At 38.1% G+C, this 26,419-nt stretch overlaps 1 protein-coding gene and 1 non-coding gene across 3 annotated transcripts in view; both read left to right on the plus strand.

Annotated features, from left to right (window-relative positions):
• The window catches only part of LOC122688661 (CD302 antigen), a 114,364-nt gene extending 88,736 nt beyond the window's left edge, over window positions 1-25,628 (plus strand). Inside the window, exons 1-6 of one of the 2 annotated variants that reach the window (XM_043894824.1) lie at window positions 640-1,044; window positions 11,223-11,333; window positions 19,058-19,174; window positions 19,925-20,098; window positions 22,189-22,215; window positions 25,074-25,628. In XM_043894824.1, the coding sequence (XP_043750759.1) occupies window positions 978-1,044; window positions 11,223-11,333; window positions 19,058-19,174; window positions 19,925-20,098; window positions 22,189-22,215; window positions 25,074-25,276 (699 nt within the window). In that variant the 5' untranslated portion in view covers window positions 640-977 and the 3' untranslated portion in view covers window positions 25,277-25,628. Of the gene's footprint in view, window positions 1-639; window positions 1,045-11,222; window positions 11,334-19,057; window positions 19,175-19,924; window positions 20,099-22,188; window positions 22,216-25,073 lie in introns of those variants that run through there. The other variant, XM_043894825.1, reaches the window with a different exon arrangement.
• Window positions 19,755-19,828, plus strand: TRNAE-UUC. The gene has a single exon. It is a non-coding gene; the product is annotated as a tRNA-Glu (tRNA).
• Window positions 25,629-26,419: the final 791 nt, after the last annotated feature.

A 26,419-nucleotide genomic window follows, 5' to 3' on the forward strand; every position in this document is an offset into this window, starting at 1 on the left:
GGTTCCAGAGACCGCCGCTATTCGAGTTATAGTTGCATAGTTCATATGTATAGTAACAAACATGATTGCTGCTGTTTTTCTTAAACAACAGAAATATATTGTGTCAGAGTTTTGGAGGCCAGAAGTTCAGGATCAAAGTATCCAAAGTATTCCTTTCACAGTTTAAAGACCCCTCATCCAAGAGTTGATGACAGAAGTTGTCTGATGGCCACAGTCCACTGAGAGAGCCTTTGAAAAGGTTTCTGGCTATTGGGTTCAAAGAACAAACACCACTTTAACCAAGTGATCAAAGTTAACATTATCAGTGATAAGACAGAATGACGTGGTCTTCCTGGGATGGAGCAGGCCACTTCTGTGGTACTCTTGCCAAAAACCAACCAACCACCACCAGCAACAGAACACAGAAATATAACCTGAATCCTTTGCTTCCAATCTCCCTCAAGAGGAAGCATCACACAAACCCAAACTAAAGGACGTTCTATACAGCGACCGGTCAGTACTCTTCAAATTTGTATCGGTCAGTACTCTTCAAATTTGTATCGAGTGACACAGGAATTCCGCCACAGTAAAGAGACTGAGACACGTGACATCGCAGTGCAGTGTATGATCCCGGATTGGATTTTAGGACAGAGAAATGATCAGAAGGACAACTGATGAAATACGATAAGGGCTGTAGATTAGCCCACAGTATTAGATCAGTGTTAATATACTGGCTTTGACCATTGCACTGAAGTTACGTACGACGTTAAGATTTAGAGAAAGAAGCTGGCTGAAGCGTTGCGGAAATTCTTTGGAAACCTTTTTGAGACGCTGAATTGATTTCGGTTCAGATGAAGTTTTAAAAACCACGGCGAGCCGGGGGCGCCGGCCGGAAGGCAGCGCGGGCGGGCTCTCTGCCCGGCCGGGGCGGCTGGTGGGAGGGGTCGGACGGCGGCTCCGCACTTCCGAGAAGCGCGCGCCCGGCCCGCAGCGCCGTCATGCCACGAGCCGCGCCTCCCGCTCTTCTGCTGCCGCTGCTGGGCCTCGCCGCCGCCGCCGCTGCGGGTAAGCTGGCCCCTGGCCGCGCCCCCTCCTCCGCCAGGAGCGGGCGCCCGGAGCGACCGCCTTCCCCGCGCCCGGCGGAGACCCTCCACTCTCTCCCCGGGCGAGGGCTGCCTCTCGATGGGCAGGTGGCGCTCGCCTGCGCGCCCACCCCAAGCGCCTCCGCAGGCTGCTCAGCCCCACTCGCCTCTGCGTTCGGTGGACTCCGGGAGAGCGCCCCCGGGGAGGAGAGAGCCCGTAGGAGGGGATCTCCGGGGACCCCAGAGCGCCCTTCATCTCCCACCGTGTCCATATCCTTAGCACGCACCCCAGTCGCGGGCAAGGGTCCCCAAACGGGGCTAATTGACAGGAGAGCAAAAAGACTTAAGAGCGCCAGGATGAGCGTGGTTTCACGGCCGTTTGGGGCTGAAAGGGGAAATGGGGAAGTTAGACTGCGGAGATTTTCCCCAGTTCGAGTGCAGCTGGGGTGGGATGGGGGTGGGAGGAAGCTGACCCTTTTTTGTTCTCGGGGTTGTTTGTCCATTTGGTTGGTGTTCAAGATGTTGAAACAGGAAAACAGTTCAGCCAAATAACCCCTCAGTGGAAGTGGGAAGAGAACAGGCGAGGCTTGGATTCCACCTAAGTCGTGTGATTTAAAAATCTTTAAGTCTAGTCTGCTGTTGAGCAAGCAAGTTTCATCTGAAAAACGACTCGTGATTTCCAAAATGAGTTCTGAGGAAAACAGACTCTTCAATATGTTTTGTGTTTTTTAAAAACAAGTTTCTCTTATAACCGTGTCAAAAATGTTGTTGGGGGAAACTCTGGGGAAAGACTTAACATCCAAAACCACTATTGATGGAACAATTCTGGGAATTAAGGAGCAAAATAAAGAAAAACAGAGTGAGTACTTGCGTGGGTCTGAATAAATTGATTATGCAAGAGTTTGGCATTTTTTCCCTCTGAATTTAACTGCTGTTTTATAAATTCCTGCTGAAAGCCTGCTGACAGGATCTCTGTGTTGGAGGCAGCAGTAGCATAAGCAGCTCAGAACTTGCTTACAAACTCACAGCTCCTATCCTGACACCTTTTGTCGACCAGCATTTATGACCAGTTATGCCATCTGCTGCCTATGGAGGAGCAGAAAGGAGAGTTTCACACTGTTCAGACTGAGCACATCAGGTTTGTCCAAAACAAGGCTGGACTAGAGAGTCTGCAAAGCTCTCTTTATGCACACCCTCCTTATGTTTGCCAGTTATATTTAAACACCCATTTAAGCCACCCTTTGGGTTGCTGAGCCCGGAAGAGTTGATGCTTTCGAACTGTGGTGCTGGAGAAGATTCTTGAGAGTCCCTTGGACAAGGAGATCAAACCAGTTAATCCTACAGTAAATCAATCCTGAATATTCATTGAAAGGTCTGATGCTGAAGCTGGACCTCCAATACTTTGCCTATCTGATGTGAATAGTCGACTCATTAGAAAAGACCCTGATGCTGGGAAAGATTGAAGGCAAAAGGAGAAGAAGGCAGCAGAGGATGAGATAGTTCAGTAGCATCACAGACTCAATGGACATGAATTTTAGCAAACTGGGAGATAGTGAGCGACACGGAAGCCTGGTGTGCTGCAGCCCATGGATTTGCAAAAGAGTCGGGCATGACTGGAGTGACTGGACAACTGAGTTTCTTTGCCTTTGTATGTCAGACTAAGAAAAAAAATACTTGTCAGATTTCTTTAAAAGCCCATTTCTAGATTTTGATGTCTCTCTTCTTCAGAGAAGCTGTTTTGATCAGCAGTGGAGGATAAGAATTTACCCGTTTGGGCCCTTGCACTTCTTAATAGAAATAGGTGAGACCAGATGGGGAATTCAGGCAGGGATTTACTGGGACTTGAGCTGCAGAGCAGGGGAGTGAAAACAAGTAACAGGTGCCCTTGCTTGCTCCCTAAGTGGGGGTGAACTGGTCCCTTAAATGGGGGGAGGGTAGGGGCTGACGTAGTCCCAGCCAGAGAAGTAAGTGGCTTAGGGGGGCTGCCCACCCCCTTGGTGGTGCTATGTGCAGAGATCAGGCTCAGTACCCTGCTTTTGCTCCTGGCGGCTCAGAAGTGGCAGTTGGGTTTTGATCTTTTTGTATCTTGTTGCCCAGAATTTGCCCCAGCTGCCCATGTGTGTATTTATTTTTAGTCTCTTATAGTGTCTTTGTATTCTGTGGCTTGAGGAGACATTTGTCCAGGTGGAAGCACTGTAGCAAAGGGTCTCAGGTCCCAGCCTGTCTCAAAACTGTCTTTGGAAAGTATTGTCTTTTTTGTTTTGTTTTGTTTTGTTTTAGTAAGTCCAGTATGGTTACATAGACTTTATAAGAGCTGAAGAAGTGCATGTTGATTAAATTAATGCTGTGAATTAATCAGCTTCTCTCAGGAGGTTTTATGGATTAAATTAGAAGGTGTATGAGTTTTGGCGTTAGGTACAGACTGTGTGGGCTTCCCTGGTGGTTCAGAAGTTAAAGCGTCTGCCTGCACTGCGGGAGACCTGGGTTCGATCCGTGGGTCAGGAAGATCCCCTGGAGAAGGAAATGGCAACCCACTCCAGTATTCTTGGCTGGAGAATCCCATGGACAGAGGAGCCTGGTGGGCTACAGTCCATGGGGTCGCAAGGAGTCAGACACGACTGAGTGAATTCACTTTCACTTTCACTTTCACAGACTGTGTGGCCTTGATTGAATTGCCCAACTCATTGCATTTCAGCTAAAATGGAGATTATGGCCATAGGGCGATCATGGGCATTCAGTGAGTTCGCCATGTCTAGCACCTATTCGAGGCATTGTGAATCTTGGTTTCCCTTTGTTCTCTTCATACGAAATGAAGGGTAATTATTGCAATTAGATAACATTATGAGTGCAACTTTATGTGGGTTGTTGTGTATGGTAACTGAGCACATTTCCATGCATGCTGATAACATAGAGCTGAAAAACCTGTGTCCATGTTTTATTATCATACTTCACCAATTTATCTAGACAAGATCAGGAATAATATTTTGCTTAGAACTAAGTAAAAAGAGCTTTTCAAAGTTATTGTGGAATTTGCAGAATGGCAAGATCTTAACAGGAAAGGTCCTGTGGTGTTGCAGAAAATATAAATGTAATATTGAAATGGAAATTATTGTTCTCTGTTATTTTGGATTTTGTTAGTATAAATGATCTTATGTTTTTCTTAGCTATTATCTTGAAAAATCACAATGAACAGAACATTCTTTAGATATGTGGGTTAGGTACCATAGCATCCCTTTTAAAAAGTTCTTCTGGAACACCACATTTTGTATGTAGTAAATGATCAGTATATGTTTCTTGGGTCAGTGATTTCCCGTGGGGAGCATGAATATAAGTGAATATAAGCATGTTAGAGTAAACCCCATTCTGGCGGTGGTTAGATGGATCAGAATCTAGGTTACTAGTTTTGAATTGCCATAGCCTGCAATACTCTGCCTCCTTCCCTGATGTCACCTCTTACCACCCTTCCTGCCATTCACTCTGTTTATCCACACTGACCTGTGTGGGACTCAGCTACCTTCTGACTCTTCTGCCCAGACTACCCTCCTCTTCCCCATTCCTTGGCATGGACCCTTCCACGTCCTTCAGATCTCTGTTCACATGTCCTCTCCCAGGCCTTTCCCGAACACCCCACCTTCTCTGTAACATCCCCGTGTTTGTGTTTTCTCTTCAGAGCACTCATTTCTCTTGGAATGAATCTTGTTTGTCTTCTTGCTTGTCACTCCCCTCACCAAGGAAGCTCTGTAACAGCAGAAAATTCACTGTATCGTGGATTTTTGCTTTGTTTTGAAATGTGTCTCTATGCTGTATTCTAACATAATAAAAGGACAAAAAATTTAGATGAATGATTTAAAAAGTATGGCGGCGGGTCATGGGTTTGCAGTTTCTTTCAAATTATTTTTACTTTTGCCCTTGAGCTCATCTCATAATTGAATTCAAAACATTAAGTCACTTTAATCTATTGATGTGACTTATTCTGACCCTTGTGGATGGCACAGTGATGTTTCAGCAAAAATTATTTCAGATTGTAAAATTTGAAATGTTAATAAGTGTTTATTTTTCTTCCAATGAAAAAGTTATAATTAGGTATTATTTCAGGACTTCTTTCATTGAGAAGCTTTTAAAAATGTACTTAAGCATTGAAAATTAGTTTTGCAACAGGGTTATCATCCACAATTTTTTTCTGATACATATCAAGTATTTAAGATTATTTTAGATTTTTTTTTTTTTTAGATTATTTTAGATTTTGAGGGCAGATCTTCAGGTTGCATTGATAAGAAAATGGACCAGTAAAGCCCAATGAGAAAGGTGCAGAGAAACACTGCCACCTTCATTCTATGAATAAAAGTCATGACAGCTTTTCTGAGAAAGGACTTGAAGGGAGAAGATGGGGTGGACGTCTTAGAAGCTAGGTTGGGTGACGTTGAGAGGGGATGGAGTGTCAGAGTGGCTGAATTTCCTTAGGATTTAGGGAGATCTTGCAGGCCTTCAAGGTTATCAGGAGCCTGGTATACCATATGGTCCTCCATACATAATAAATGTAATAACCAATGACTGTTTCTCCTTCTGCCACAGTTTCCCTTGTGGAAGGTAAGTGACTGACCTATATCTTAATGGGAGAAAGACAAAGGTCTTATTGATGAGGGAAAAAAAAAAAATACAATCTTGCCTTTCCATTGTTAACATTCAGAACAAGTGTGTCCCAAGGATCACTTCCTCTTCTGCTGTGCCTGGTTCTTTAAAAAAAAATTAATTACAAGGGAACAGAGAGTTCTATTAGAACTCGCTGGCAATGCAAAATATTTCTGTAGATATGCCATCTTATTCTTTTAGCACATGATAGTTTTAAGCAGAGGATCTATTTGGAAACTTATTGGAGTTAAGTACAAGATTTTAAAAGTTTCATCAGGTTTCTAGATCTCTGTAAACACAGTAAATCAATAGAATTATAAAATTATACAATCCATAAAGAGTCCTTTCAGTTCAGTTCATTTCAGTTGCTCAGTCATGTCTGACTTTTTGCCACCCCATGGACTGCAGCATGCCAGGCTTCCCTGTCCATCACCAACTCCTGGAGCTTGCTCAAACTCATGTCCATTGAGTCGGTGATGCCATCCAACCATCTCATCCTCTGTCGTCTCCTTCTCCTCCTGCCTTCAGTCTTTCCCAGCATCAGGGTCTTTTCCAATGAGTCAGTTCTTCACATCAGGTGGCCAAAGTATTGGAGTTTCAGCTTCAGGATCAGTCCTTCCAAGGAATATTCAGGACTGATTTCCTTTAGGATGGACTGGTTTGATCTCCTTGCAGTCCAAGGGACTCTCAAGAATCTTCTCCAGCACCACAGTTCAAAAGCATCAAAGAGTCCTTTAGGTGCAACCTGTCTTTCAAGACAACTGTGAAAAAGCAAGAGTAACAGAGAAGCACATTGGAGAGAGCATTGTGAGCAGGATATTTTTTTTCTTTTGAGCAAAGTATGTGTATTGAAATATGTTTTCTAGAAAATATTACAGGTTCTGTAATTGAAAACTTATGCCAGTATTCTGGAAGGCAGGTTTTTCATTGTAACAGGATTATAGCAAAGACACTTAGCACTGAAAATTTAACCTTTCTTTTTTTTTTTTATTTTTGAGTAACTAATAATTGTCAAAGATTATAATTGTACAATATTAAGAAGTATAGAACAAAACAAAATTAGTTTACTTTTCTGTACGTGTGAACCTCAGTTTGTTCTGTCATAGGAGTTATCAGCCTCTGTGTGAAAACTCTTCTTCTCAGAGTAAAAAAATACATTTTTTGAGTAGTACTTAAATCTTGTTTCTGGGGCATACACTCTGGTAGCATGAGAAGAGGGGTTCAATGCTGAATTAACTGAAGTCAGTGTTAATGCTGAAATAAGCCTGAGGAGAACGCTGTTGGAAGTTTAAAGAATATGAAGTTAACAATTTGTTTTTTACTTTCTCTGCCTGTAGCTTTTTGTTTTTATTTGTGTTTTGTTTTTCTTTTAGTCTTAGCACATACTGCTTATTTAATTATTCAACAAGGGTCTTTGTCAATTATCATTATCATAATACTCCCATCTCAGAGGCCTGTGTGACCTAGATAAGCATTTGGCTTTTTTTTTTTCCCCAGCTCCTTCAGGTCTCTTTTTTTATATGTCACCTTTATGATGATCAGTGCACGTGAATATGTGTTTGTCTTCAAAGGGTAATACAGCCCCTTTTCCAAGAAGATAGGCTACCTGTGGTTTTTGTGCCTAGGGCCTTGACTTGCTCACTATCCAAGTGCAGCTAATCAAAATAAGGGTAGTTTCCTAAATCAAAGACTGGCTACTCTAAGCTAGGTAGCAACCCAAGAGGGTACCTGGTATAAGAACACTAGGAGGTCTATTTGACTGCTAGGAGATTATCCTTAGATTTCTTATTATTCCAGGTGTCCTTGCAGAAAGTCTCTATCATGTGGGGTAACCAAAACAAGTCTTTAGTCTTTATAACGAGAAAAGGCCTCTCACATGTTGTATAGTGTAAAATCCTGCAGAAGGTCAGAGGGGTCAGAGTTTAAGGAAGGTGAAGATTGGATACTTCACAGAGAATTGACACGTGAGCTGCCACTGAACAAAAGAATACAGTTTAGTCTATAGATGATTTGGAAATCAGAGTTCATTGTAATTATAAAGCCTAAGAACTACTGGGTTGACCAAAAAGTTTGTTCAGCTCTTTAGTAAGATTGCATGGAAAAAACTGAGTCAACTTTTTGGCCAACCCAATACAAGTGTACAAAGAAACAATTTATAAATTTCACTTCACTTGGTGTTAATTATATTTTATATACTTAATAGACATGCTTTATTCCATTTAAATGATATTTCAAAAATTATTTTTATATTCTTGAGTTATTTATCATCATTAAAAGATCCTATGTGTAGCTTTGACTAGAAATAATACCCAAGAGCATTTCTCAGCCCATGGTCCAAGAATTTTCAGTGCTATGTAAAGGTGTTTCAAGTGGCATTAAGTGTGGTAATGGAGTTTGTTTCTGTTTCCATTTTTTAAAATTCTATAAGAGTAAAGGAAAAACAACAAAGGGAACCGGAAGAAAAATATGAAAGTCAAAGTTTGCAATTCAGAGTATGTGCCCTCCTGACTTTCAATTTGAGTTTCATTATGGAAATGACTGCTTTTTTTCTCTCTATCATGTCTTAATACAGAAAACATGTGATGGCAGGAGTGTGGGACAGGAGAGACCTGCCTAGTTTACCCTTTCAACGAGTATGTGACTCTTCTCATTATGGTTTTTATGGTGGTCTCTCTACCTGGGATTTCTTCATCTTTCTCCTTTTCCACGTGCTAAAGTTATCCTGTGAATTGCAGCTCACATATTATCTCCTTTCTGGAATGTTTGCTTACTCCTTTTTTGTCTGTGTGTGTGCTTACTCAGCCACGTCTGTATCTTTGTGACCCCACGAACTGTAGCCTGCCCAGCTCCTTTGTCCATGGGGTTTCCCAGGCAAGAATACTGGAGTGGGTGGTCATTCTCTTCTCCAGGGGATCTGATCGAACCCGGGTCTCCTACATTGCAGGCAGATTCTTTACCATCTGAGCCACCAGGGGAGCAAGTTACTTTTTTCTTCTATAGTCTCATAACATTTAACCTCTCATACCTTTGATATGTATATGTGTCTGACTCTCCTAGCAGACTGAACACTTTAAGTGTAGGACTCATTCCCCTTTAATCAGAGGTCCCCAACCTCCAGGATCTAATGCCTGATGATCTGAGAGGTGGAGCTGATTTAATAATAATAGAAATAAGATACACAATAAATATAATGCGCTTGAATCATCCTGATACCATACCCCTCCTCCCCATACTCCCCTCACTGCCCCTCAACCCCAGCCTGCCCCAATCTGTGGAAAAATTGTTTTCCACAAAACCAGTCCCTGGTGCTAAAAGGCTGGGGACCACTGTCTTAAATCCTTTTATCCTTACTCCTTGGTACTAACTGTTGTCTCTGACACACGGGAGATGCTCAGCCAATGACTGTTGGATGGATGATGGTAGTGACAGTTATCAATAACTTGCTCAAAAGTGTGAAAGAGGGGATTCTGCTTCTGACTCTAGTGAAGTGGGACTGGACTAACAGTCCCCCAAAAAGCAACTGGAAAATCTAGATGAAATTCTGTAATAATGGTATCTGCAGGCATCAGAGAGTTGTTTAGGCAGCTTGTTGACGTGAGCCCACTATCCTGTATTTTACTTTTCCCTTTAGGAGAGTTGCCCCCATTTTAAGGAGCTAAAAAGAGAGCAGAGTTTTTGGCATTCACACAGTATTAATGAGACAAAAATTTGAGTTTTTACTGACTAAAGAGGAGGGACGGTAGCTAATGTGCAGGCTTCACTTGGAATCTATGGATATCGGGCCTCACAGAGATTGTAACAGCTCCCTCAGGTGGAATCAACCCTTGATTGTATTTAAATAATCTTCAGTATGCCAGCTGCGTGCCAGGATCCTTTCTAGGGGAGAATGACATCATCTCGAGCCTCTGCAATTTTTTAATTTTAAATATCAAATACCAGATACTGTGCAATTTTTCCTGCACAGTGTCTGGTATTTGATATTTAAAAAAGAAAACAAAAACTACCAGACATAACAAGAAACAGGCCAAAGCTGGGAAAATAAATAAAAACAGACCAATAGATAATACAGAAATTAAGGTTTTTGAAAATGAACTTTAAAATAACTGTAATAAATTCGAGAACATTTATAAGGTTGAGAATTTCACCGGAGACTCAGAATCTATAAAAGTACAAACAAATGGAAATTGTGTAACTGAAGAACAGCTGACATTATGAACTCAGTAGATAGGTTTAACAGATTTGTTAAAAACCGAAGAGCAGACTGCACATGTGTGTGCGCTTGTCGCTAAGTTGTGTCTGACTCTTGCGACCCCATGGACTGTCACCTGCCAGGCTCCTCTGTCCATGGGATTTCCCAGGCAAGAATACTAGAGTCGGTTGTCATTTCCTTCTCCAAGGGATCTTCCCAACCCAGGGATCGAATCCAGGTCTCCTGCATCTTCTGTATCACAGGCAGATTCTTTACCTCTGAGCCACTGGGAAAGCCCAAAGAGTAGGTTAGTACACCATAAAGAACAAGATTATGATATGGAGTGCCAAAGGCATTAAAAATAGGAACAAAGTGAACATATTGAACATGTGAAATCTAACATATATGTATTTTGAGTCCAAGAAATGGAGGAGAAAGAAAGTGGAAAAGCATTATTGAAAGTGATGATGATGGCCACGAACTTTGCAAAAGTGAGCAATGAAAATAAAGCCATAGATTCAATAGTTGTGTTGCATTATTAGCAGGATTCAAAAAAATACTAGAGATACCACTGTCAAACTACTAAAAATAAAAGACAAAGAAAATCTTGAAAGCAGCCACCAAAGAGCAACCATCAGACTGACCTTGATTTCTCAATAGGAATGATAGAAGCCAAAATAGTAAAATTACATCTTCAATGAAAAATAAGCTTCCTTTCAAGAATTTTTTATTTGCAAAAATATCTAAGTGGGAAGAAAATATAAAGACATTTACAGAAAATCACAAATTGAGGGAATTTGTAGTAGACCTATCCTTAAAGAAACACTAAAGGGGTTTATTCAGGCAGACAGAAAATTATTCAAATAAGTAATTCAAATATATAAGAATGAAAAGCAACAGAGAAGATAAATATGTGTTTAAACGAACATTGACCATGCAAAATAGTAATAGAACAATAGCACAAAGGGAGGGAAGTTAAACTATTGTAAGATCCTAGAGTTGTCTAGGAAATGGTAAAAGTACTAATTTATTTTAGGTAATAATAAATCAAGATTGCATGGTGTAATTTTCAGGGTACCCACTATAGGAAAAAAATTAAAGAATATTTAATTAATAAGCTAAAAGAAAAAAGACAACAAGGGAAGAAAAGGAACATAAATCAAGTAGGACAGATAGAAAACAGTGAGGTGGTAGATATAAACCCAAAGGTGTTGATAACTATATGAAATGTTAATGGAAATAGCCATTCTTTTTTCTATGAAAATTTAATATCTCATATCTTTAGGAGTTCATGAAATTCTCATTTTCAAGTTATTTAACAGTGTTTCTCTTTTTCCCCATAGACTGCCCTTCATCCACCTGGGTTCAGTTCCAAGACAGTTGTTACATTTTTCTTCAAGAAGCCATCAAAGTTGAAAGCATAGAGGATGTCAGAAATCAGTGTACTAATCATGGTAAGGAGTTTATTCTATTTTGTTTTTTCACAGATCAGTAAAGAATGTTCACTAATTTCTTTAAAAAATGGTTTGTTGTGTCTTACTTTTTACCTTTGGTCCTTGTAACAATTTTTATTCTATAATATGCAAGACATGCAGTGGAATTGGGGTAAACTCTTGAGTTGGAAGTCAGCTGTTGGACAACAGTGCTCAAAGCAGAGTGACAAGAGCAGTGTGTATTTGATGTAAGTACTCTGTGTTAGGCACTGTTCTTAAGCACTTAATACACTTTTACTGGCTTTTATTATTACAGCAAACCTATCATGAAGTTTATTATTTGCCTTCTTTTATCAGGAGAATAAAATTACTTCAATTATTTGTTCAAGGTTGAATAGGAAATAATTGGCAGATCCAAGATTCATACCAGGGATTGTCTGATTTTAGGAACAGTGTTCTTAATCACTCTTTCTGCCCTGAAAGTACTGTTTCAGGCATGCAGTGTGGGCAGAAGTCAGATCACATGGTATTGTGACATGTGGTATGGAAGAATCTGTTGTCGTTGTTCAGTCGCTAAGTCGTGTCCCACTCTTTTGTAACCCCATTTCATTCTCCAGGGGAACTTCCCGACCCAGGGATAGAACCCGAGTCTCCTTCATTGGCAGGGGGATTCTGTATGCTGTTAAATAAAAATGAGAAAAGGGCTGTTTGCTACATGATTTGCTCAGTATTCTCTGGGAAATTTCACATTGTGAAATATTTTAAATAAAAATGTCATTTTTTAAAAAGCTGTGCTTGAGTGTTCTTTATATATTTGGCTGTTTGGCCCAAAGTGCATCCTTGTTGAGCCTCTAATTGTGATACTTGTCAGCTGAAACTAAAACTATAGTGTCAACTAACATCTTTTTCAACTGAGATACCTATGATGGTGATATGAGAGTCCTTGATTATTTAAAAGTGCTTTTTATTATTGTGTGAGATCTAAAAATTTCTTGATTATTTCACTAAATTTTCTCTTAAGCATATTCATAACACCAGCATTTAAAGTACCCTTTAGCAGGAGTTCCCCAGCAGTCCAGTGGTTAAGACTCTCTGCTCCCAATGCAGGAGACAGAGGTTCAATCTCTGGTCAGGGAACTAAGATCCCACATGCTGCAGGCCATGGCCAAAAAAAAAAAAATTAAAATGCCCTTTACCTAAAAAACACAATTCTGACAACCCACCAATATAACATTTTGGAACAATATCAAATTGCTTTAGGGTGCTTTAATTAAAGTCATATTCACTTATTATAGAAGGAATAAATGTAAGCATAGGAGTTTTAAATCCTAAGACATGTCAATACTACTCAATACATATTGTTTTTCTTAGGAATAAATGTAGGCATAGCAGTTTTAAATCCTATGAAGTACCATGGAACTCTCAATACATATTTATCATTTTTCTTACTTGCTAAATGGTGTTGAACATTGGCTCTTTGAAGACAAAACATTTCCAACATGCCAGTATGGTTTCATTCCAAGGAAATGGAATAATAGGAATTTTGCTGGTCTTAGAAGATTTTTTAAGTGGTGTTTTCTCCCACAACTACTTTCTGTCTCTTTTTAAAAAGCCATATTGGGTATACTTAGACAAAAACACAGATTTCAAGGAACAGATTATATTGGAGGTTCAGAGCCAAGACAAGATGTGTTCTATACTCCTGTTAGCTTGTATGAACCGCATCATTAGATTTCATTGTCCAGCTCTGATACTTATGTTCAGCAGTTAAGCAACCACATTCACTACAGAGGCATAGCTTTTACTTGTTGACTGACTTCCTCTGCAGTCAACTAAATGTAGTTAATTGTATTTGCAGTTTTTCTTTAGTAAATGAACCAAAACAAAATTGAAAACACCCAGCAACTTTGAGGCCTCATATTTGATTACTTATTTTGAAGTCCATTAACTCTATTTGTTCAAAGCAAAGTAGCCATTTAGGGATTTTAAATTTTTGGGTACAAATTTGCTTATAAAGTTGATTTTATGTCTAAATAAAAATGTCTTTATCCCAGTTAATTTATAAATTCAGTTTGTCTTACTGATGTGAATTTTTAAATTTCTTATACATTTTTCATAATGTCATCATTTATTTGATAAATCCTCTATATTTGCTTCTACTATGGAAATACCCATTTTATTGATAAATCAGAAAATTAACTAAAAATTAATATTACCATTACATTTTTGCCAAGGGTAGTGTTTAGAACAGTAGGTGGTTTGTATAGTAGGTAAACATGAATTCAGTGTTTGCTATATATAAAGGAGGAAAAGCATAAAGAATACAAGGATATTTATATTTGGATTTATAAAGTCTTCACATATTGTAGGACTATACCAAGTCCTATCTTAAACCTATATTTAGGGGTATAGAAAATAAGTGACTTGTTATTTTTTGGACTGCCGAGAGCTATATTTAGAAATATTCCCAGTGCTCTGTGCTAATTTACTTGAGGTTACTTTCATTATACTTATTTGGAGTACTGTTATCATTCATATAGGAAAATAACTGTGAGAGCCTAAAATTTTTCTTATTTTGCAACATTTACTCTTTTTTACATTTACCTTTGATTTAGCTATTTTCTTTATAATAGAGCCAATAAGTATTTTCAGTCTTTCCTTTTTGTGATTTGTGTATAAGCTATGTTACTAGCCATTAAAAGAATGAAAGACCCAAATTACATCTCAGTAGGTAGCATTACTGGTTATGCATTTAAAAAAAATTATTTTTTTGCTTGAGTACATGCATTCTTCAGGGACTTATGCTGTCATTCGTTAAAGAAAATGAGTGTGTCTTTTTTGCCTGACATAGTAATTTAAATTTGTTCAGTATTTACTTAAATTGCACTGTTAAAAATCATTCACGTTCCATTGGCTGACACAAGGTCAGAGAAAAGAATGAAAATCTCATCTCTGAACACTTAAGCCTAAACTATAACCTAGTTAAATATTTCTCTTGAGAATTTTTTCTAAAATGGCACTTTGGTTACATTTCCTAAATTAGTACAAGTAAATTTGGTACTAGTAGGGTAAAACAGATTAAAAGTATACGTGACATTTAACAAACAGGTGATAACAGCTAGAATTGATAAAAAAAAATCCTAGAATTTTTAACAATGAAGCTGTGACTTAGAAAACCTTGCTAAATTCTAGCTTTGGACTGAAGTATTGAGTATTTTAAAGGTCAGTCTTATTTTTTCTTTTTTTTTTTAACTTCTTTCTTAATTACACAAATGCACAGTCATTATATAGAAAAACATATGCAAATATTCTAAAAATAAAAGAAAATTACCCTAAATTGTACCATCCTGACTGAACACACACAAGGAAATGTAATGACTGTTAACATTTTGCTAAGTATCCTTCTAGACTTCCAAACCCCTAGGCAGATATATTTTAGTAAATGTTTGATAATACATATATCTATGTGCTAACTCACTTCAGTAATGTCCAGCTCTTTGTGACCGTATGGACTGTAGCCTGCTAGGCTTCTCTGTTCATGGGATTCTCTAGGCTGAAGTGGGTTACCATTTTCTACTCCAGGTCATTTTCCTGACCCAGGGATCAAACCTGCATCTCTTACATCTCTTGCATTGGCAGGCAAATTCTTTACCACTAGCACCATCTGGGAAGCCCATGTTACGACCCCATGGACTACAGCATGCCAGGCTTCCCTGTCCTTCACTATCTCCCAGAGCTTTCTCAAACTCATGTCCATTGAGTTGGTGATGCCACCCAACCATCTCACCCTCTGTCGCCTCCTTCTCCTCCTGCCTTCAGTCTTTGCCAGCATCAAGGTCTTTTCCAATGAGTCAGCTTTTTATATTAGGTGTCCAAAATATTGGAGCTTCAGCATCAGTCCTTCCAATGAATATTCAGGGTTGATTTCCTTTAGGATAGACTGATTTGATCTCCTTGCTGTTCATGGGACTCTCAAGAGTCTTCTCCAGCACCATACTTTGAAAACATCAGTTCTTTGATGCTCAGCCTTCTTTATGGTCCCATTCTCACATCATACATTACTCTAATATACATTACATATGTGTGTATGTATATATGTACATATGTGTGTGTATATATATATAGGGATTATATTAAGCAAACTGTTCCATAATCTGTATTTCCCTTAAAAATATCTTTCCATAGCTGTAAATACAGAATGTATATTTCCTAATAACTGCACAATACTTCTCTATATGGATATGCCATTGTTTTTCAGTTGCTCAGTCATGTCCGACCCTTTGTGACCCCACGGACTGCAGCACGCCAGACTTCCCTGTCCTTCACCATCTCCTGGAGCTTGCTAAAACTCATGTCCATTGACTCAGTGATGCCATCCAACCATCTCATCCTCTGGCATTCCCTTCTCCTGCTTTCAGTCTTTCCCAGAATCAGGGTCTTTTCCAGTGAGTCAGCTCTTCACATCAGGTGGCCTAAGTGTTGGAGCTTCAGCTTCAGTATCAGTCCTTCTAATGAACATTCAGGATTGATTTCCTTTAGGATTGACTGGTTTGATTTCCTTGTTGTCCAAGGGTCTCTCAAGAGTCTTCTCCAACACCACAGTTCCAAAGCATCAATTCTTCAGATATGCCATAATTGATTTAATTCTCTAATATTGATTATTAAATTATTTCTAATCTTCTAGTGTCATAAATGTGATGAACATTAATGACTGTACCTATTTGAGCATAAATTGTTCAGAATTGCTGGGTCAAAGATGTATACTTTTATGTAGGGCTTTCCATACATCTTGCAAAATTGTATCCAAAAAGGTTTTTAACTAATTTTTCTCCAACTAGCCACTTATGAGTTCCTATTTTTCTCCACTCTAAGTCAGCACTGTTTAATCTACACTTCTGAAACTGCTTATTTTTCTTTTCACTCCTTTACTAGTGAAATTGCATATTCACACATTTATTGTGGTATATTTCCCTTTGTGAGGATGAATTGTTTTTTTTTTTTATTGGAGTACAGTCAATGTACAATATTAAGCAAGTTTTTATTCCATTTTTAGTTACTATAAAATATTAGCTATATCCAGTGTTGTACAGTATGTCCTTGTAGCTTATTTTATGCATAATGGTACCTTCGAATCCCTACCCCTATATTGCCCGTGACCCTTTCCCTCTCTCCATTGTCAACCACTAGTTTTGTTCTCTATATTTGTGTCTGTTGCCTTTTAAACAGTCTGAGACAATGTTTTTCCTCTTTTTTATTCATAATAGAGCTAGTCTGCCTAGTTTGTGATTTTCTTCTTTAACATAATATGGTATGTTTAGGGAGAGATTTTAAGTCCTATAATTTTCTTTTTCTTATAGTTACCTTTATTTGTTAAGTTTCCATTAAAAGATGTAAAAGTAATCATCTGATACAAATTTTTCTTACCACGTCATGAGCTAAAAGCACTTTCTTATCTCCAGTTATCTGTTCATTACCAAAAAATTATGGATTTTTAGAGTCTTCATAAATAGCCTAGTAAGTTTCCTATAATTCTCAGTGGCAGCATCAGTGTCACCTGGGAACTGGTTCAGAATGTAAATTCTCAGGTTCCATATTATTCCAACTAGATCAGAAACTCTGGTGTAGGACCTCACACTTTTAACAAGCCCTCTGTAGGTGATTCTGAAAATGAAAGTGTTAGTTGCTCAGTCATGTCTGACTCTCTGCCACTCACTCCATGGACTGCAGCCCGCCCTGCTCCTCTGTCCATGGAATTCTCAAGTAAGAATACTGGAGTGGGTTGCCATTCCCTCCTCCAGGGGATCTTCCTGACCCAAGGATCAAACCTATGTCTCTTGCCTCGCACACAGAGTCTTTACTGTCTGAGCCACCAGGGAAGCCCCCTAGGTGATTCTGGTGCACACAATAGTTGTGCTTCTCTGACAGTTTAGTCGATAAAGACTGCAGCTCAAACAGTAAAGAATCTGCCTGCGAGGCAGGAGACCAGGGTTCGATCCCTGGATTGGGAAGTTCCTCTGGAGAAGGGAATGGCAATCCACTCCAGTATTCTTGCCTGGAGAATTCCATGGACAGAGACGCCTTGGACAGTTGATAAAGAACCTGCCTGCAATGTGGGAGACCCTGGTTCGATCCCTGGGTTGGGAAGATCCGTAGGAGAAGGGAAAGGCTATCTACTCCAGTATTCTGACCTGATTCCATGGGGTAGCAAAGAGTTGGATGCGACTGAGTTACTTTCACTTTCATATTTGGAGAGCCACTGATCCAAGACAATATTCTGAAGTTTTCAGGAGTCTTTTTTTAAGTCAGGATAATTTTGGAAGAATTTAATAGTAGAAAAAGCTTCCTTATCTCTCCATGTAGTAGTTGAATTAGTTGTAGTACTCAAAACTTCCAAGATAACTTTAAAAATGTATAGGATCAATGACTTCTCCTTGGAAAATTAGGAAAATTTTAAATTGTAAAATTACTGAGACTGGAAAGTCATGTTTCTTAGGAATACTTTGATGCTAATTGCTCACTTAGCTGAGTATAACTGAAAGGATGTATATTCCCCAGGAGTTAGATGTACCTTCCCCACCAGATTTCTGGTTGTTATAAGCTTTGATGTCAATCATTATTTTCACTTACAAAAAATCATACAATATCATGAGAGAAACTAACTCCATTAGTGTTTTCTCCTAAGTAGTATCCAATTAAGACAGTGGAAAGATTTTTTTTAATTTGCAAGAGCATCTTTCTTGGGTTAAGAAATAAGATTAAATAATCTGGGAAAAGTGAAGTGCTCATATTTTATACTGTATGTAGAATATAGATTAAAAGGATAAAAAAAATTTGTGAGACATGATAGATATATATATGTGACTGCTGCTCTTGAACCAGGTGAGTCTCCCAGAAAAAATCAGCTATCCACTGAGAACAAGAAACAAGGACCTCCTTTATCACTTTCTCTCAGCAGTTTTCTAAGGATGACCACAGAGGAAAATACAGGAAGGGGTAGGCTTCGGGCAGCAGGCACATAGTGGTCAGTTAAGTGAGGCAGGTCAGTAACTGCTTGTTACCTGAACTTCGTTAGGTCTTGGGACTATTCTGGCAAGTTGCCCTGGGACTTTTCAGCTCTCCTCAGTAATGTCAAAGCTACTCCTCCCTATAAATGTGAATCGAGGGCAGGAGGGGCCATGAAGACTAGAGAAAGGGATAGTAAAAAGTTGAGAGTTGCAGGAAGTATGTTTTCCTGCTTAAGCCTTCCCATGATTTTCTGTTTCCATGTTGTTTATGAGATTACTACCGCTAGGTAAATGAGATAAAAGGTATGATTCAGTTTATCATATTATCATTTTACTTTTCTCATGAGTCTGTTGTCTTTTCAGGAATGTGCATGACATTTCCAAGCTTTTTTTTTTTTTTTTTTTAAGGATGTAAAAGTATATGTGGGGCTTCCCAGATGGCTCAGTGGTAAAGAATCCACCTGTAATGCAGGAGACAGGAGATGTGGGATCAATCCCTGGGTTGAGAATATCCCTTGGAGAAGGAAATGGCAACTCACTCCAGTATTCTTGCCTCAAAAATTCCATGGACAGAGAAGCCTGGCAGGCTAATCCATAGGCTTGCAAAAGGTTGGACACGACTTAGCGACCAAAGGACAACAAAAGTATATGTAGTGTAGTAATGTATAATGTGTATATGCTTCATGTGATTTTCATTGATTTGGAGAACATGCTAACTTCCTCTCCCTAAAATAATTTCAGGAGCAGACATGATAAGCATACATAATGAAGAAGAAAATGCTTTTATATTGGATACTTTGAAAAATCAATGGAAAGACCCAGCTGATATCTTATTAGGCATGTTTTTTGACACAGATGGTAAGTGATATTTACACTTACGTTCTTTCTTAATGTTAGTAATAACTTTTAGCTGCTTCATTTCCCTAGTTCAAGTTGATACGTCCTGCAGCTTCAGGCGCTGTATTTTCAGGATGCACTCGTGTTCACAGCTTTTCACTGAACGGCTCAGTGTGTCCCATATGAGGGCTAAAGTTGAGTCTTTCATCTAGATTAAAATATGATTCTAGACTCAGTATTTTTGTAAAATGGTAGCGTAATAAATATTGGTAGTAGTATCAACAATAGAATAGAAAACTATCAAGGTAATATTATAGAAATGTAGAAATGTGTTTATTGTCACTATTGAAAAGTACATATATAACTATTTTCAAAATCAAATGCAATTACTAAGGTTACCATTAATATTTTACCGATTATTTCTCCATGAAAATTATATATAAGTTTAATAAAAAATGGGATCTTCTTTAGAACCTTCTTGAACTAGTATCTCTTGTCTGTGTATAGGATATATTCTTCCTTCTAATTTAAGTCCCACAATCAAAAGTTTAGATCAGACATACCTTAGTAACTTCCCACCTTTAAATCTAGACCCAAGAAATCCCTGGTGGTCCAGTGGTCAGGATGCCACTCTTTCAAAGCTGAGGGCCTGGGTTCAATCCCCTGGTCAGGGAATGGAGATCCCACAAGCCATAATCAAAAATAAAGCTAGACCCTTTTCTTTAACACATTTTATACTGTCATAATGTTAAAATATTCCTTAACTGACAGATGCCAGTTTCAAGTGGTTTGATAAATCAAATATGACATTTGTTAAATGGTCAGACCAAGAAGATGGCGAGGAGCTAGTTGACACCTGTGCCTTTTTGCACACCAAGACAGGTGATTGGAAAAAAGGAAATTGTGAAGTTTCTTCTGTGGAAGGAACCCTTTGTAAAGCAGCTAGTAAGTATAACTGAAGGCCTTTTTCCATTCTAAGAAGGGTGGGGAAGACAGGGCTGGTTTTTAAATAACTTTCTTTGAGTTGTGTGCCTCAATAAATAGAGGAAGTAAGATTTCAGAAGACGATTAGGTTGGTTTGTACCCAAGACTCTTGGAAGGCAAATATGTAATCCTATTACATTAGAAGTAGGACCAGATCATGTGAATCAGACATACTTTTATTCTCTCTGCTTATTCTTAGAGCTAGTAAGAAGTCAAATTTTTCTTATGCTGTTCAAAGGAATTATCATAGCTTTTTTGATGTGATTTGATTAAAAAGTGGAAGTGTTGAAGAATAATGGTTAATTCCAAAATTCTAGTTAGTTTACAAAGAATTTGATTCAGTACAAGGACATCCTTGATTAGGCAAAGAAAAATTATACCATAGTTTATAATTCTGGACTAAAATATAAGTTTTCTTCTTATGCATCACAATGCTTTCTAATGAACAGAATTATCCTGTCCCACAATATTTTCATATTATTGTTAAACATTAGATTTGTTCTTTTATGTTTTAGAAAGAATTGTTTTCTCATTAAAGGCATTTAAATTTCAAAACATGATTTTAGGATGCTTGAAGCAAGACAGAAACAGCCATTTCCCCATGTTGCATCCTTAACATTCCCCGCTTCTACTCGAACTGCAAACCAGAACTATACATCTGCCTCTGATTATTTCCTTTCTTTACATCTGGAATCACATACAATTTTAACTTACCTCAGCAGGTTTTTTGACTAATCAGTCACACTTTTATGGTCATAGCATTCAACTTCCAGTGTTTGTTGGATTTTTAAAATGTTGGTAATCTTTTCATATACTGTGCCTCAGGTCAGTTCAGTTCAGTCGCTCAGTTGTGTCCAACTCTTTGAGACCCCATGAACCGCAGCACGCCAGGCCTCCCTGTCCATCACCAACTCCAGGAGTCCAACCAAGTCCATATCCATTGAGTTGGTGATGCCATACAACCATCTCATCCTCTGTCATCCCTTTCTCCTCCCACCCTCAATCTTTCCCAGCATCAGGGTCTTTTCAAATGAGTCAGCTCTTCGCATCAAGTGGCCAAAGAATTGGAGCTTCAGCTTCAGCATCAGTCCTTACAGTGGACACCCAGGACTGATCACCTTTAGGAGGGACTGGTTGGATCTCCTAGCAGTCCAAGGGACTCTCAAGAGTCTTCTCCAACACCACAATTCAAAAGCATCAATTCTTCAGCGCTCAGCTTTCTTTATAGTCCCAACTCTCACATCCAGACATGACCACTGCAAAAACCACAGCCTTGACTAGATGGACCTTTGTTGGCAAAGTAATGTCTCTGCTTTTTAATATGCTGTCTAGGTTGGTCATAACTTTCCTTCCAAGGAGTAAGCATCTTTTAATTTCATGGCTGCAGTCACCATCTGCAGTGATTTTGGAGCCCCAAAAAATAGTCTGTCATTGTTTCCCCATCTATTTGCCATGAAGTGATGGGACCGGATGCCATATCTTAGTTTTCTGAATGTTGAGCTTTAAGACAACTTTTTCACTCTCCTCTTTCACTTTCAAGGGGCTCTTTAGTTCTTCACTTTCTGCCGTAAGAGTGGTGTCATCTGCATATCTGAGGTTATTGATATTTCTCCCAGTAATCTTGATTCCAGCTTGTGCTTCATCCAGCCCAGCATTTCACTATATAAGCCAAAGTTTTAAATAAACTATAACTTCAGAACATCATAGTGAGCAAACCTGTATGAGGTAAGGTCACAGTTGTCTTCTTTACTTTTATTATGTTTCCACACTTTCCAACCCAAGTCATTTTGTTTCCCTCACTTCATCACACTGTCCTTTTCTTGAGTTTCCTTATTCTTTTTCCAATTTTTGAGCTAATGAATTTTTAGTCCTCTACAATATTTTTTTTTAAAAACTAAGTTCAAAACAGATAATACAGACACATGACCAAATATAAAGAATATTAATTCTAAGCTAGTAAAAGGTTTGTTTTAAACTACTTTGAGAGTATTTAAAATCAATCTTAGAATAAGGCATATTTAAATTAATGATGATTTCCTTTTGTATTCCAGTCCCATATGAAAAGAAATATTTATCAGGTAAGTATGGTCTTTTGTTAAATTTTCCCCACATGTAAGAATACATTAAGATTCTAGCATATTAAAGTACTGAATTAAAGACATCTTTAAATATTAACTACATAACAATGTAATGTGGAACTTTTATAAGAAGGTAGAAAGTTCTCTTAGCTTAATAATAAGACTTTTTAAATGTATCTCCAAGTTATGTATGAACATTTTTAAAAACAACAAATAACATCTCTTCATTGAACTCCATTATCTGTTTTTGTGGGAAATGACTGAATCTTTTGTTAAAAAATTTTTTTTTTCTTATAGTACTAATTACAACTTATGAAGCATCTGTCTCACTAAATGCATTTTTGGGAAAGGAACAGTTAACATACTTACATGGTTCAAAAAGCACAACTATAAAAGGCAAATTGAAAAATCTGTCTCCCACTTTGTCTCCATCCATCCTGTTTTACCTGTACCCTTATTGGACACTATTTCAGTTTTGTCTTTAAATGTCCAGTGTTTGCCAATACAAACAAATTAAGATATATGACTTTTTTATTTACTAACATGGTCTAGCTCTCTCTCCATATCATTACCTATAGATAAATCTTCATTTAACCACTGTATACTTTTTCATTTATGGATATTTATCAGCTCCAGACCCCTATTGGGTTATTTCTGTATGTTTGCTATTGTAACAGTGCTGCAAGGAATGAGTAACCTTGCACAAACATGTTTATCTTTGATTTTCTGAAATATAACTACTGTATTGAACATGTATAACCTTGATCAAAACTGATGGTGTTTCAGAGAAATTGTACTATTTTGTGTCCCCCCCCCCCAAACAATGTATGAAATTTTTTGATGTCTGCAAATTGTATAGTTTTTAACCTCCATATTTTTGAAGTATAAACATAGGGTAAAATGTTTAAATGTACACCTTAATGCTCGCTTATGTTTATACCTGTGTAACTAACACTTAAAGAACACTTTCGTCACACCACAGAATTCCCTGGTGACCCTCCCAATAAATGTACACACTACCGCCATCCACCCCACAGGGAGCCACAATGGATTTCTATCACATAGGGTAGTTTGTTCCTGGGAACTTCACGTAAACTAACTCTATTTCTTTCAGCCAGAGTATTATTTTTGACTCATCAGTGTTGCACAGTATTTTAGAGACATACCATAATTGGTCTATTCTGTTTGTTATTTGATCATTATTAGTATGGTATGAATGTGGCAGTGCTATGAACATTCTCATACTTTTTTTTTTTTTTTGGACTGATGTTCTTGTTTTCCTTGAGAGTGAAATTGCAGGGCCATAGGGTAGCTAATAAGGTCCAGCATTCTTAGTACTTATCAGATTTTTCAGAGTGGTTGAACCATGTTACATTCCTGCTGACAGTGTATCCAAGTTCCATTTGCTCTACATCCACCCCATGAGGGTTTTATCAACCTATTAATATCTAGTTTTAGCCACACATATGGGTGTATAGTGTTAATTTTCCTGATGAAAAATGATGTTGAGCACTTTTACACATTAGCCATTATCTCCCGCCCCCCCCCCCCCAATTGCCTATTCAAATATTTTGTACTTTCTGTTCCCTTAGTATCATGAACACTTTGTCAGTTTGGGGCTTGCTATGACAGAAGAGAGGAGTGTTTATGGGTTCAGGAGAATGTAGGAAAAGTTAACATTCTTACTCTTCTATAAGAGGAATATATATTTAAAAAAATCTAACAAAACACCACATTCATTAACTTGGCTACCAAAAAACAAAACTAAGAAAAGAAACAGAAAATAACGTTTCCACAAGAATACAGGTCCTTTGTGTACTGAGAATGTAAACTGGTTATCTGCTGTGAAACAGTACAAAAGCTTCCCATTAAATTATCATATGATCCAGCAATCCATTTCTGGTTATGTCCCCAGAAGATGTGATAGCCGGGACTTGAAGATATTTAAACAACCATGTTTATAGCAGCATTATTCTCAGTAGCCAGGAATGTGGAACCAAATCAAGTGTTCATCGACAGATCTGAGTAAGCAAAACATGGTATGGAATACTATTCAGGCTTAAAAAGGCAACTCTACAACATGTATGAACCTGGAGGAGCTAAGTGAAATAAGGCCAGTCACAAAAGGACACTGTGTAACTATTAAATACCCAGAGCAGTCAACTTCAGAGACAGGAGGTAGAATGGCAGTTGCCAAGGGCTAGGGAGAGTGGGGAATGGGGAGTTAATGTTTAGGTTTGCAAGATGAAGTTCTATGGATGGATGGTGGTGGACATAGCACAACATTGTGAATGTACTTAATGCTACTGAACTGTACACTTAAAAATGGTTAAGATGGTAAATTTTGTTTTGCATATTTTACCACAATTTTTAAAAAGTTTTAAATCAAAGAAGAGTGTAAGCATGTTATTTAGAAACATGGAGGCAAGTAACAGGAGTAGTTGCTTTGAGGAATGGTAATTAAGGGTTAATAGTAATAGGGAGGAGTAGTATGGTATTTTCATTACATACCTTGTAGAAATACAAATTTTAAACTATGTACATATATAGTTTGGAGAACATAAAAGGATATATGTAAATTGAAACACACAGTGAAACTTAGTGTGGATAATTTCTATCTCAGAGTCTTAAAAGCAGAGTGGAGACCTGCAAAGTCTACTTCAAATTTTGAAGTACAGAAGTTATTCAAGCTAAGAAATATAAATCTTGATAGTAATAAACATTGTTTTTCTAACCAATGTGAAAAATTCTCAAAAATAGGTAAATATTTAAGTGATGAAACTATATTTATGCTCCCCCAAAATCAATACTAGCAACTTGTATATCCTGATTTCCCATATTTTGTTTTTCTTTTTCAGATAACCGCATTTTAATATCAGCTTTGGTGATTGCTAGCACAGTAATTTTGACAGTTTTGGGAGCAGTTGTTTGGTTCTTGTACAAAAGAAGCTTGGATTCTGGTTTCACCACAGTTTTTTCAACAGCACACCAATCACCTTATAATGATGACTGTGTTTTAGTAGTTGCAGAGGAAAACGAATATGATATTCAATTTAACTAAGACTTTGGAAATGTCAGATTAAGACATCAAATACCTTTCCTCTGCAAGATTTCAATATAAAGCCTGACTATGAAAATTAATTTTTGATATATTTTATTCCAGTAACATTCATTACTTTTATGTAATCACTGATCATGACAAAATTTATCTTTAGGTTCATTATAAAAACAAAAGGAGTAACAACCTTGGATATAATTTAATGGTTTTAATCACCTCCCAAGTGCATCTTTCGGAGAAGGCAATGGCACCCCACTCCAGTACTCTTGCCTGGAAAAACCCATGGACGGAGGAGCCTGGTAGGCTGCAGTCCACTGGGTCGTTAGGAGTCGGACATGACTGAGCGACTTCACTTTCACTTTTCACTTTCACACAATGGAGAAGGAAATGGCAACCTACTCCAGTGTTCTTGCCTTGAGAATCCCAGGGACGGGGGAGCCGTCTATGGGGTCGCACAGGGTCGGACACAACTGAAGTGACTTAGCAAGTGCATCTTTCACTTAAGGAAAGCAGGTAAAAATAAAAATCCAGTCTACTTGTCTTACCTCCTCTATCTTCCTCCCATTGAGTTGAACCACCTTAGTTGAAAAAAAATTCTACTTACCACTGGTTTTAGCAATCACTAGATCTTTAGCAATTTCTATTGTCTTGCTCCTTTACCAATAAGATATGGAGAATACACCTACCCTTAAAAGATTCTCATCTAGATATCACTTATGCTGGTTACTCTGGTTAATTCCTTTAATACATCTATCTCCCTTTAGGATTTAAATGTATTAGATGCAGAAAATTTTACAGATTTTAACATCCCATTATATGCCATATAATTATATAATACTTTTTAGAATACTGTTTTGGACCACAGCATTAACATTATTTAGCACTGATCATAAATGGTCAGGATCTCAGTAAGATTTTATGAAGCAAAAAAAATTACAGCCATACCATACCAGGAAGGTGTGGAGGAGGCTGACATATGGGTAATGTATAGAGCCCTTTAAGGATTTTTCTCCTGCTGCCATATCCTACCATATCTGTTCCTATGTATCTCATGCTCCCCAAGCCTCAATGAAGTATTTCAATGACATGAAAACTGTGTAAGCAATAACTAAACAGAAGAACTACATACTACTGTAGTGATGATGT

This window comes from Cervus elaphus, chromosome 33 (genome assembly GCF_910594005.1).
Source record: "Cervus elaphus chromosome 33, mCerEla1.1, whole genome shotgun sequence".
Lineage (NCBI taxonomy): Eukaryota > Metazoa > Chordata > Mammalia > Artiodactyla > Cervidae > Cervus > Cervus elaphus.